The sequence below is a fragment of the Bos indicus x Bos taurus genome, chromosome 12 (genome assembly GCF_003369695.1).
Source record: "Bos indicus x Bos taurus breed Angus x Brahman F1 hybrid chromosome 12, Bos_hybrid_MaternalHap_v2.0, whole genome shotgun sequence".
NCBI lineage: Eukaryota > Metazoa > Chordata > Mammalia > Artiodactyla > Bovidae > Bos > Bos indicus x Bos taurus.
The window spans coordinates 11,737,856-11,750,963 of NC_040087.1; the positions used below are offsets into that span (position 1 = coordinate 11,737,856).

At 40.9% G+C, this 13,108-nt stretch overlaps 1 protein-coding gene across 4 annotated transcripts in view; it reads right to left on the minus strand.

Annotated features, from left to right (window-relative positions):
* Window positions 1-13,108, minus strand: part of VWA8 (von Willebrand factor A domain containing 8) — a 401,096-nt gene that overhangs the window by 254,591 nt on the left and 133,397 nt on the right. For all 4 annotated transcript variants that reach the window (XM_027557142.1, XM_027557141.1, XM_027557144.1 and 1 more), the window contains exon 20: window positions 9,368-9,439. In XM_027557142.1, the coding sequence (XP_027412943.1) occupies window positions 9,368-9,439 (72 nt within the window). The remainder of the gene's footprint in view (window positions 1-9,367; window positions 9,440-13,108) is intronic.

Here is a 13,108-nt window from a genome sequence, read left to right on the forward strand (position 1 = left end):
TAGAAAATAATGCATATAGTGCATGCTAACAAAGTTCTACAATATGCAGCACTGTATACTAAGGGACCGTGAAACATGTAATTTCAGGGTATCCTATCCCTTTTGGCTGACAGGCAGCAATTCTGCTTCTTTTACTGGAAAGTTGATGGACTGTTCCAAAAAAAAAAAAAAAAAATCCCACACAGAAAAATGAAAAGATAAAATCAATTTTATTTCACCAAAAGAAGATGGGGCCTACTTTATGTTGCTATAAGTGATGTTTATAGACTTGTTTTCAGCTTCCCAACAGTTACGAAAACTCATCTAATGTCATAGATTCTTAGAAAAGATAGTAATACATGGAAAGAAAAGATGGGATTTGGCTTAATAAAGATGATAAACATTGAGATACCTCAAAATCAACATTTATTCCCTTTAATTCCCTCACAATAAAAGTTGCTACAAGTAACAGCGATCTTTCAAAGCAACATTAAATTGACAACTTCAACTACTGAAAAGTTTCTTTCATGAACTTCAGCCAGTCTCTAATTTGCAAAACAGAAGGCTGGGTAGACTGTATCTATGTTTAGACAGCTTGTATTAATAGCATTCATTACATTTTATTGTATTTGTATATCAACCCACTGCTGGCTTCTCTGTCAATATTTAATGCGCAAAGCTTCAATTCTAATTAATTTTTTTTGCTTTTTGAGTAGTCATCACGTAATGTTTCACTCCAGTTCGATTTCTGGGTTGGGAAAATCTCCTGGAGAAGGGATAGGCTACCCACTTCAGTATTCTTGGGCTTCCCTGGTGGCTCAGACAGTACGAAATCTGCCTGCAATGCAAGAGACCTGGGTTCGATCACTGGGTTGGGAAGATCCTCTGGAGAAGGGCATGGCAACCCACTCCAGTATTCTTGCTTAGAGAATCTCCATGGACAGAGGAGACTGGTGGGCTACAGTCCATGGGGTCACAAAGAATCGGACACAACTGAGCGACTAAGCACAGCACAGCATATAATGTTTCAGAAAGATAAAGAGTAAAAAAGGAGCCTGATCAACTACTAAAAATGGTTTACTTAGTTTCAAACTAAATCATGTGATTAAAACAGGCATTTCCCCAGATGGCTGTCACTTTGCATTTGAGTGCAAACACCAGTGACACCGTCCCACGAGAGCTGAGTGTCAGTCATTCTTAACCTACCAGTTGTAGCTCTGCTTGCCTGTCTTTTCCTTTTTTCATTGTTTTGATTCACAAGGTCAGTAAAGGATGCAGGTGAGAAGGTGCATAAGATATTAAGAGAGGTCCAGAAGTACCACTAATAAATAAAGCAGGGCATTTGAAAAGGTACTGACGAAGCACCTGAGTTACTACGGCTGCACGAGTACATATTCCTGAACAAGGAACCTCCCAGACGATCAGGACTCTGAAGAAAGCACGGGGAAAGAGAACACAGAACTCCACACTGGTTCTTAGAAAAGGGCACCTCTGTGGAGTACCTGCTCTACATTTGCCAACAAATACCACAGGTGGCTTTCTTCTCTCCCATACACACCAAATGGAAGCAATTAAGAGTCTTAATAGTAATGAACCTGGTGGGCATTATGCTAAGCAAAGACAAAGACAAACACTGCATGGTATCATTTATATGTGCAACCTTTTTTAAATTAACTAATTTAATTGGAGGCTAACTACTTTACAATATTGTGGTGGTTTTTGCCATACATTGACATGAATCAGCCATGGGTGTACGTGTGTCCCACCATCCTGAACCCCCCTCCAACCTCCCTCCCCACCCCACCCCTCTGGGTTATCCCAGAGCACCAGCTTTGGGAGCCCTGCTTCATGCATCAAATTTGCATTGGTCATCTATCTTACATATGCTAAGATACATGTTTCAATGCTATTCTCTCATATCGTCCCACCTTCACCTTCTCCCTCAAAGTCCAAAAGTCTGTTCTTTACATCTGTGCCTCTTTTGCTGTCTTGCACATAGAGTGGTTGTTACCATCTTTCTAAATTCCATATATATGCGTTATTATACTGTATTGGTGTTTCTCTTTTTGGCTTACTTCATTCTGTATAACAGGCTCCAGTTTCATCTACCTTATTAGAACTGACTCAAATGTGTTCTTTTCTATAGCTGAGTGATATTCCATTGTGTATATGTACCACAACTTCCTTATCCATTCATCTGCTGATGGACATCTAGGTTGCTTCCATGTCCTGGCTATTGTAAACAGTGCTGCGATGAACATTGGGGTACACATGTCTCTTTCAATTCTGGTTTCCTTGGTGTGTATGCCCAGCAGTGGGATTGCTGGGTTTTATGGCAATTCTAGTTCCAGTTTTTAAGAAATCTCCACACTGTTCTCATAGTGGCTGTACTAGTTTGCATTCCCACCAACAGTGTAAGAGGGTTCCCTTTTCTCCACACCCTCTCCAGCATTTGTTTGTAAACTTTTTGACAGCAGCCATTCTGACTGGCATGAGATGGTACCCCATTGTGGTTTTGGTTTGCCTTTCTCTGATAATGAGTGATGTTGAGCGTCTTTTCATGTGTTTTTTAGCCATCTGTATGTCTTTGGAGAAATGTCTGTTTGGTTCTTTGGCCCATTTTTTGATTGGGTCATTTATTTTTCTGGTATTGAGCTGCATCAGCTGCTTGTATACTTTTGAGATTAATTCTTTGTCAGTTGCTTCGTTTGCTATTATTTTCTCCCATTCTGAAGGCTGTCTTTTCACCTTGCTTATAGTTTCCTTTGTCGTGCAAAAGCTTTTAAGTTTAATTAAGTCCCATTTGTTTATTTTTGTTTTTATTTCCACTATTCTGGGAGGTGGATCATAGAGGATCTTGCTGTGATTTATGTCAGAGAGTGTTCTATGTTTTCCTCTAAGAGTTTTATACTTTCTGGTCTTATATTTAGATCTTTAATCCATTTTGAGTTTATTTTTGTGTATGGCGTTAGAAAGCGTTCTAGTTTCATTCTTTTACAGGTAACTGACCAGTTTTCCCAGAACTACTTGTTAAAGAGATTGTCTTTTCTCCATTGTATATTTTTGCCTGCTTTGTCAAAGATAAGGTGTCCATACGTGCAAAAGATTGCACTCAAATAGAGTAGAAAAGTGATTGCCAGGGTCTGGGCAGTGGAGGAAATAGGGAAAGGTTGGTAAAAGAGTACAGACTTTCACATAGAAGATGAATAGATTCTGAGGATCTAATGGTGTAACATGGTAACTATAGTTAGAAACATTGTGCTGTATAACTGAAATTTGCTAAGACAGTAAAACTTAAATGTTCTCACCAAATAAATATATAAATAAAAAGGTAAATACGTGACATAATGAATGTAGTATATAACTCAGCAGGAGAAATTTTTCCACAATGTACCTGAAGAAACATGTATATTACCATATGTAAAACAGATACCAGTGGAAGTTCGATGCATAAAGCAGGGCTCTCAAAGCCCATACTCTGGGACAACCCAGAGGAATGGGGTGGGAAGGAAGGTGGGAGGGGGGTTCAGGATGGGGGGACACATGTGCACCTGTGGCTGATTCATGCTGATGTATGTACGGCAAAAACCACAATATTGTAGAGTAATTATCCTCCAATTAAAATAAATTAATCAATTTAAAAAAAAAAAAAAGATGTTACGGGAAAACCCAAACGAACTTTTTGGCAAACCCAATATATCAAATCATTATGCTATACACTTTGAATATAATTTTTCTTGTCAGTTGTACTTCAATAAAGGAAAAGATAAAAGTCTAACCATAGAATCGTCCCTGTATCTTAACACAGATGCTACTTTTTGAGAACAAGTTTGAAAGTTACTGAAGTGGACTGAAATATTCAGAAAGCTCCACTGAGCGTTTCGCCAGCTGCCGTGGGAAGTCCAGTTCCCCTGTTGCCCTGGCGAGTGTGCACGTGTGCAGGGCTGCGCCTCAGTTAACCAGTAAATGCTGCGTAGCACTTAATCATTATTCGAAAAAATCAAATGATTAGCGTCTCACTATTCGGTCCTAGCGATAATGCTGCCAAGCTCTGACCTGATCCCATCAGTGTATAATCATACCCAGCTGTATGGGCCACGAAAGCATTTTCTCTCCTAAGTACTTTCTCTTACGCCATAGATTCTATCTTATTCATCATTTCCTTCATCAAACAGGTGCAAGTTTACTGAATAAAAAGTTTAGTCACTTCGTTTTAGAATCTCCTGAAAGTAATCCAAGAAAGCCTAAATTTTAACTTCAGATCACTTCTAAATCATTTTGCCTACTCAGCAGAAATGCATTCTCTGCAGTCCTCTAAAGTATATTTGTTAAATGTCTATTATGCACAAGACATCAGGGAAGACACACACAAAACTGACTCTTCTCAAGGGGCTCTCTCTTTTCAGGAGAGATGACAGGTGGACGCTTAAGTCCAACAGAAGTCAAAAGAAATCTAAATGGCCTGCTGTAACAATTCAGAGAATGGACCCAAACCTTCAGCCTGAAGTGTTCAGGAGGACTTTATTAAAGAAGTATATTACAGAATATTACAGCCAGAGGGACCTTAGAAAACACCCATTTTACAGATAAGAAAAAGAAAAAAACGAAAAAAGACAAAGCCCTTTAAGGAGAGAGAGCAATGAACCCAACAGTACATACAGAGACCAACAGTCTGCAGAGGAAGGCAGACCTCTGGATTCCCAGCTTTCTGCTTTTCCATGATCCCACACTGCCCTCTGAGACGGGGAGGATTTGAATAGGCAAAGATGGGGGAAAGAAGAGAGCAGGCTGGTGAAGATCAAACACTAAAATACAACACTGATAAGGTGCTTGGGCTTCCCGGTGGCTCAGTGGTAAAGAATCCATCTGCCAATGCAGGAGATTAAGAGACACGGGTTCAATCCCTGGGTCGGGATCTCTTGGAGTAGGAAATGGCAAATCACTCCAGTATTCTAGCCTGGAAATCCCAAGGACAGAGGAGCCTAACAGGCTACAGTCCATGGGGTCTCAAAGAGTCGGACACGACGAAGCAACTAACAAGAAGGTATTTCGAAAACAGTGTGTTAAAATCTGAGGACATGATTTTCAGGGGAGAAATGAGACAAAAGACGGCAAATGGAGTGAGATTAGACAATGGAAGACATCAAATGACAGCCTGAGAGACTTAGTTTTTCACTAGATGGTTTCATGGACACAGGTAGCAGAATTTACTTATAAAATCCAACTAGAGTTCCTGCAACATTGGTATCATTATATGACACTGATCACCTTAGAGGTTTATAATGAGAGGATAAAGAACCCTTCTGACATGAGAAAGGACAGTTAAGTATAGCAAATTTCTAATGAATGCAATCTTTGTTTTTCAGTATTTCTCTTTCTCCAAAGTGGAGGGTGACACCCTACCAGTAAAAGAAGGGGAGACACTGTGACCTGCTGACGACAGCGCTAACTGATAGAGGTTGCTGTGATACCCCGCCTCCTGCTTGGCATCTCCGGGGGGGTTCAGCAGGGTCTTCCAGAGGTTCCTTTGTCAACTCTTGGCAAGCCTGAAACTCAGTAGGATCTCCATCCTCACTGGATGCTGGGTTCACCCATGCACGTGTAGAGAGGGAGCTGCTCTTCCCTCCACCCAACGCCGAGCCCTTTGTGCCTTATTCTTTACCTTGGGACTAGAAATAGGTGGCGCGGTGGTAAAGAATCTGCCTGTCAATTCAGGAGATCCAAGAGATGTGAGTTCAATCCTGGGTTGCGAAGATCCCCTGGAGTAGGAAATGGCAACCCACTCCAGTATTCTGGCCTGGAAAATTCCATGGACAGAGGAGCCTGCCAGGCTACAGTCCATGGGGTCACAGTCAGTCAGACATGACTGCATACATTCACACACACACAGAAACAGACTAGAGGCAACATACAGGATCTCACACCAACATTCGCATAGCTCTCTAGAGTGATTTCAAAGTACTTTCATAGTCTCTGTTTCGCTGATCATAAAGAAGCAGCAATCCTTGGCTCCAACTCTGCCTTCACCCTATACGTGCTGTGTTGTGCTTAGTCACTTAGTCGTGTTCAACTCTTTGCGACCCCATGGCCTGTAGCCCACCAGGCTCCTCTGTCCCTGGGGATTCTCCAGGCAAGAATACTGGAGTGGGTTGCCATGTCCTCCTCCAGGGGATCTTCCCAACCCAGGGATCGAACCCAGGTCTCCCATATTGAAGGCAGGTTCTTTACCATCTGAGCCACCAGGGAAGCCCCCTATAGCTCTCCTCAGTCCCCCAGAGAGTAGAATGCTCTCTCTGTCTCTCTGGTTACTGGTTAGCTCTAACTTCAACCTTTCAACTTAGACAACTCTTGTGACGCCCTATCTCTATTATCCAACTTAATTATAAACCCTGCCTTTACCAGGAAACTCTTACTGTATTCTACCCACTAAATCTCAGGACATCAGTATCAGCTGGGATACATCAAAGTTGTTTGAACATCGCAGCTTGATCTCTAGGACCTTCCTTTTGAAAGCCTGCTCCTTAGCAAAAAAATTATTCCTCAACCGCCAGCTCTGTGTATTCTTGGTCTGCAGCTGTTGAGATGCCAGCAGATTGTGTCTAAGGCAATTCAGGTAACCACAGAAGATCAGAAAAGAATGCACTGACAGAGTTTAACAACTTTTTTAAGGTACACTTTTTTAAGGTACACTGGGCTATCAAGTCATCATTTTGCAAAGTGAGAGGAGAGTCATGATTGTTCAGAGCCAGATGAGAACTTGAACTCCTGGGCCTCAGTATCAAGTACTGAATGTCGGACGATTAACTGATCCTCATCCTTCCATGCTGGTACACAGGCTCATCAGTAAAAAATTATTTTTCACTAAATAAAAGTTGGTAGGACTTTATAAATAGTGAACGAGGAGACTGTGAATATTTTATTGCTCATTGCTTAATTCTTGCTTAGAAAAAAAAAAGAAAAGGAGTATTAAAGTCCTTTTTTAATTTTTTTTTAATTTTTTTTAATTTTATTTTATTTTTAAACTTTACATAATTGTATTAGTTTTGCCAAATATCAAAATGAATCTGAAAACACAGTGACCCACAGATTTCATTGTAACTGAGCACCTACCATGAGCCAGGCACAGTGAGAAGTGCTTTCCATGCATTATCTCATGTGATCCTTACATTAGCCTAACAGAGTGCATATGATTTGTATTCCTAGGTTAGATACCAGGAAACTGAGCCTGAGTAAGATTAGCAACGTGCCCAAAGCTACAGCCATCTGTAAAACAGTTGCGATTGGACCTCTAGCCAGCTAACTGCCAAGTCTGTGAACTCAACCAGTAAACCGCCCAACTGGCCCATTTTTATTAAAAAAAAACAAAAAACACTCAATTGGCCCGTTTTTATTTTTTTTTAAATCAAGTTTGAGGCACTAATAAAGAATATGCATTGTTTTTATAAGTTAAAAGACAGAAAAAAAGACCAAACTTCTTTTGAAAGCTTGTTATCCTTAATTTTAAACTAACTTAAAAAACCAAAGGTGCCGTTCACTCTGAGTTTGGTAATTCCACTGAAAATTCTCAGAAACCTCTAGATACTAGAATAAATGCCATCCATCCCTCCATAGACACGTATTCAGTATCTACTGCTTGGCAGCAAGAACTGTACCAGGAACAAAGGACATGGATGAGCGAGAAGCGCGGTCCCTGCCCTTGAGGAGCAGACAAGCTGGGAGGACAGTCATTCTACATGTGGACACAGTGACACATGACGAGTGTGATGATGGGGAGACGGAAGGAAGTTATGCAGAAGCAGGGGAAGCCTAACTCAGCTGGGACAAGAGGACACCTCCGGAGTTAGGGAAGGGGGGTGTGGGAAGGGGATGGTGAGTGCTCCAGGCAGAGAGAAGAACGTGCTTCGAGGACCAGAGTGGAGCTGAGGACTGAAGGAAGTTCAGAGTAGCTCATTGAGGTTAGTGGTTCAGTCTCGTCAAACTCTCTGCAACCCCATGGACTGTAGCCCACCAGGCTCCTCTGTCCATGGGATTTCTCAGGCAAGAATACTGGAGTGGGTTACCATATCCTCCTCCAGGGGATCTTCCTGACCCTGAGATCGAACCCAGGTCTCCTGCATTGGCAGGCGGATTCTTTAGCCCTGAGCCACCTGGGAAGCCCTCAATGTGGCTCAAGCTAACACCAAATGCAAGAAAGGAGGAAGCCAAACCTTAGGACTGGGTAGGTGGGCAGGGGCTGCTCCTGAAGGACCCTTGAAGCCATACTAAAGACTACACCTTCATGGGAAATAGATGGGGAAACAGTGGAAATAGTGTCAGACTTTATTTTTCTGGGCTCCAAAATCACTACAGATGGTGACTGCAGCCATGAAATTAAAAGATGCTTACTCCTTGGAAGGAAAGTTATGACCAACCTAGATAGCATATTCAAAAGCAGAGACATTACTTTGCCAACAAAGGTTCGTCTAGTCAAGGCTATGGTTTTTCCTGTGGTCATGTATGGATGTGAGAGTTGGACTGTGAAGAAGGCTGAGCGCCGAAGAATTGATGCTTTTGAACTGTGGTGTTGGAGAAGACTCTTGAGAGTCCCTTGGACTGCAAGGAGATCCAACCAGTCCATTCTGAAGGAGATCAGCCCTGGGATTTCTTTGGAAGGAATGATGCTAAAGCTGCAACTCCAGTACTTTGGCCACCTCATGCGAAGAGTTGACTCATTGGAAAAGACTCTGATGCTGGGAGGGATTGGAGGCAGGAGGAGAAGGGGACGACAGAGGATGAGATGGCTGGATGGCATCACTGACTCGATGGACGTAAGTCTGAGTGAACTCCGGGAGTTGGTGATGGACAGGCAGGCCTGGCGTGCTGCGATTCATGGGGTCACAAAGATTCGGACACGACTGAGCGACTGATCTGATCTGATCTGATCTGAAGGGCAATGGGGAACCAACTTGAGCAAAAAAAGACTGATTTTGGTTTCACAAGTATCCATCTGGCTGCAGAGTGGAAAGTGGATCACAGTGGGTGTAAGCTTGGGTCTAAGAACCTCGTATTAGGAAACCACTTCTGTAATCCAAGTGATAGGTGGTGGTGAGCTGGGCTGGGTGACAGGTGTCGGAAAGAAGATATTTATAAGGCAGAATGGATAGGAATTGATGGAAGACTGAATGGGGCTGGTGGGTGGTAGTGATTTAAGCCCTGAGGTAATTCTAAAGTTTAGAAAGTAGAAGACCCTATTGTTTAATTTCAACTAGTCATTTAGCTAGGGGAAAAAAAAATCATCTTTGAAAACTTACTCCATCAAGCAGAAGAAACATACGGCTTTTAAACCGTATTATTATTAGTACCTGGTTTCATTAGTATTCATTAGTACCTGGTTTCAGCCATAACTCACCTGGTTTCCGACCAATAACAGGTGTTCTCCAAGAAGGAAGTCTTTGAGCATATCTTCCATCACTATCATGTGCTAGAGGAAAAACGACTAAAGGTTAATTGTGCTTTGCATAATCAAGGCGAAATAAGAAAGTTGACAGCTATAAAGATATCTTCATGGAAAGAAAAACATCTATTATAATAGAAAATACTCAATTTGATTATGCTAAAATATTAAAATGCATGCTGTGGTCAAAAATAAGTTATATAACCAATTGGGTGACTCATATTGAAGACCTGAAATGGTCTACCTTAGCAAGACTCAACCACTGACTGACACATATTTCAAAGAGTTTTTATAATAGGACTCAAATATTTTTCAGCTATTGTACTTTGGAGAGTTGGCTTATAATTTAATGTGATACTTAAATTAAAACTTACTAATATAAATATATAAAGGTTTTCTAAAACAATTGGAGATTTCATGGAAAATCTTACATTGACTTCTTAACTATGACTTTCAATGCATACGTGTAGGTTTAGAATTAAAAATGTCAGCAACTATACTCCAAAAAATTATATATTTTTAAAATTTTTTCATATTTTTAAGTTCAAAACATGACACAATATAATAACATTAAAGTTGTTCACAGTAGTCACAGAGGAAATTACATTGCTCTTTTGTATCTTGAAAAATAGGACAATCATAAGTAGGTCAAAAAGGCTCATCCAGGATTAAAGGGAGAACTAAAGCCTGGAACGATTCATATCCCTATTTCCTCTTGGTTTTCTGTATCAAAACAATAAAGGCCTCAAAGTACTAAAGTTATTGAAGTTCTCTATTTGTGAAAAAGGCAACTTAACCTTTTGCATCTTATACATGCTGTAGATATTGTTCTCGTTTGCCAGTCTTTTTTTTAAACTTGGTTTGTGATTTTTTTTTCCCACATCTAAAATATTTTCCTTTTACTTCTCATGTTAAGCAATACCAATATTTTCTTGCAGAGTTTCTAGAAAAACTAAAAAAGTTTTCTCCCTCCTTCAAGAACAGATGAGTTTTCCTTAATGTTTATCTTGGTAATTTTTTAAAAATGCTTTCAGATAAACCATGGAACTGGAGTTTTAATGGGGCTTGAAGTAGGGTGAGCTATTTTGTTCATTCTGGAGTACTTTTTAGAATAAAATGAGATGTTATTAATAATTATGCTGGGACAACAAGTATAAACAGGGACTATTTTGAGTAAACGAGGGTACACAGTTACCCAAGTTAAAAGGGAGACTTACAACATTTGTCTTCTAATTTGAGTTCTAGTGATAATTTGGTCTGCAGAACTCTTCTAACTAAGATGAACAATCAGTGCTGATTTCCAGAAAACATTAAGTTCTTCCAGAAATACCTGGCCTAATCTCCATGAAAAATAGATTGAAAAGTTGGAACAAACACCTAGCTAGCAGGTAAAAAACAATGTGAATACTGAATAATAATCCAAACTATAGCTGTCGTCTTTACTTTTTCTCATGTCTTCCTACTTTTTGCCCTGGTTACACCTAACTAGAATTATTCAAGTCAACAAATGTTAGCCAAGGCTAAGGTCATGCCTACACAGTTCTTCTCTTAACCTCTCGGCCCCCTCGGTACCACAGACAATTTCTTCAAGGTCTCCTCTCCTGATTCCCTTCTACCTCTCTAACGGTTTTTCTCCGTGGTGTTTTGGGTTGTATCTTCTTCTTTTTGCAGCAATTCCTCCTTAAATACTGATTTTCTTCCTTTTTCTGTTCTCTTTCACTCCCTTGTTACCTGCTTTCCTGGGAACCACGGGATTGGGCAGACCAGGTTAAGCCTTCTTGTATGTGGGCACCCATCTGAAGGGGGAAGGAGGGCAACGTGCAGCTCAGTGCTGGAAGAGTCACTGCTGACCCAACTCTCCCTAAATCCACTCATCCATTCCATGGCTTCAACCACTAACTTTACACTGATCTTCAACAGCAAGACCTTTCTTCTTGACTCCAGCCCCACATTTCTGAGCAAATATTGAATTATACTTGGCTGTTTCCCAGTCTACTAGAACTTAATACACCCAAAACGTGGCTCATTCCTTTCTCCACAGCTTCATGCTTTAGCCTGTATTTCTCATCCCAATTAATAGCATCATGTTCTACAACCTGACCCAATCATCACCATCTTCCTGCCCAACTCAGTTGGCCCTTAGCAAAAGCTAAATCTAAGCTATCCAGCCACTTCAAATTTACTGTATCTATTATTTTTTTCCCCCATTCCCATAGCTTTCATCCAAGTTTTTTTTTTTTTTTTTCCCTTTCTCATCTCTTGCCTAGATTTTTACCCACCAATGTGGCATCTCAAACTTCAGTGTCTCCTTGAGTCAATATGTGCTCCACGGTACTGACAGTCATTTCTCGGTTCACAATCATGTCAGTTTTTCTCTTCCCCAAAACTCTGTGAATAACTAATACCTTTGGAACAAGGATTACTCCTTATCTTTTTGATTTAGTCTCAGGCACATCCCCTGCACAGTGGAGAATCATTTCCTCTTTACTCTTCTGTGGACCTTCCCAGCAGACCACGTGCTCCGTGAGGGAGGCTCTCTGACTTCCATCCAACAGAAAGCCCCGTCGGCTCTCCCTGCCTCCTGTGCGGCTCCGGTGTGCCCTCTCCGCTCTGTCCCCGCTGTCTCTGTCTTCGTTCAGACCCTCCCTAAGTCCACCTGGACCACTGCCACTGCCTCCTAACTAGTCCCTCTCTGTTTTTGTTCCAACTCACAGGTAATAATACAGAATGAATGCAAAGTGAGCAAAAGTAAAAATGTTCCTCGAAGCTTTCAACAGCTTTCTCACTTCTTCTGAATAGTTTCCCAGTTCCTTCATTAGCAAGGCCCATATAATATGACCTTTTAACTCATCAGCCTCACGTCTTGTCATTCTTCCATTTTAAACCTCACCTCTGGCTATGACAATTAATTAGATGTAGCTTCCTGAACGAGCTCCACTCTTATGTAGTCACGTCTCTGCAGATGCTAGTGTCTCTGCCTGAGTCTTTCAACTTTACCTAGTGAACTCACTTTCCAGGATCCTCCAACCCGGGACCATCACCTCATTGATGCTACCACAGTAACCTGTGTGTACTTCAGTCACACTGTACAGTAACCACGTGCACCTGGTTGCTTTTCCCCTTGCGAGATTCAGGCAACTTGAGCCCTGGAACTGTGTATGTATGTACTTTAATCTCTGTGTTATGATATTGGTCAAAAAGTTTGTTTGGGTTTAAAAACCTGAACCAATTTTTTGACCATTTTTGACCAAGCATAGATACAAAACAGACATTAAAAAAAAATTTTTTTTCAGCTCTGAAGTTCATTAGGTTTAAGAGGCTACTCATCGCTCCTCCAATTTCTCCTCTTTACTACTGCAAGTAAAATATTCCTTAAAGAAAGATATAATAAAAATATACTCCTAATTAAGAACATTCAAAATCTTTTTCCTTCTTTCATTAATTCACTCAACACATATTTACTCAATAGTCACTGCTATGCTATGCGCTAGAGATACAAAATTAAAACAACAACACAAGGTTTTATCTTGGTAGTGTGGAAAACGTGTTTTAAAAATCAATTACAACACAGAGTGGCAAGGAGACCACAGGCACAGAACAAGATGGTATAGAAGCACCTGAATATTCAAGAGGCACGGAAGACACTGCTTCATAGGTGAAGTGCGGCAGAAAGGACAATAGTAACACACACAACAA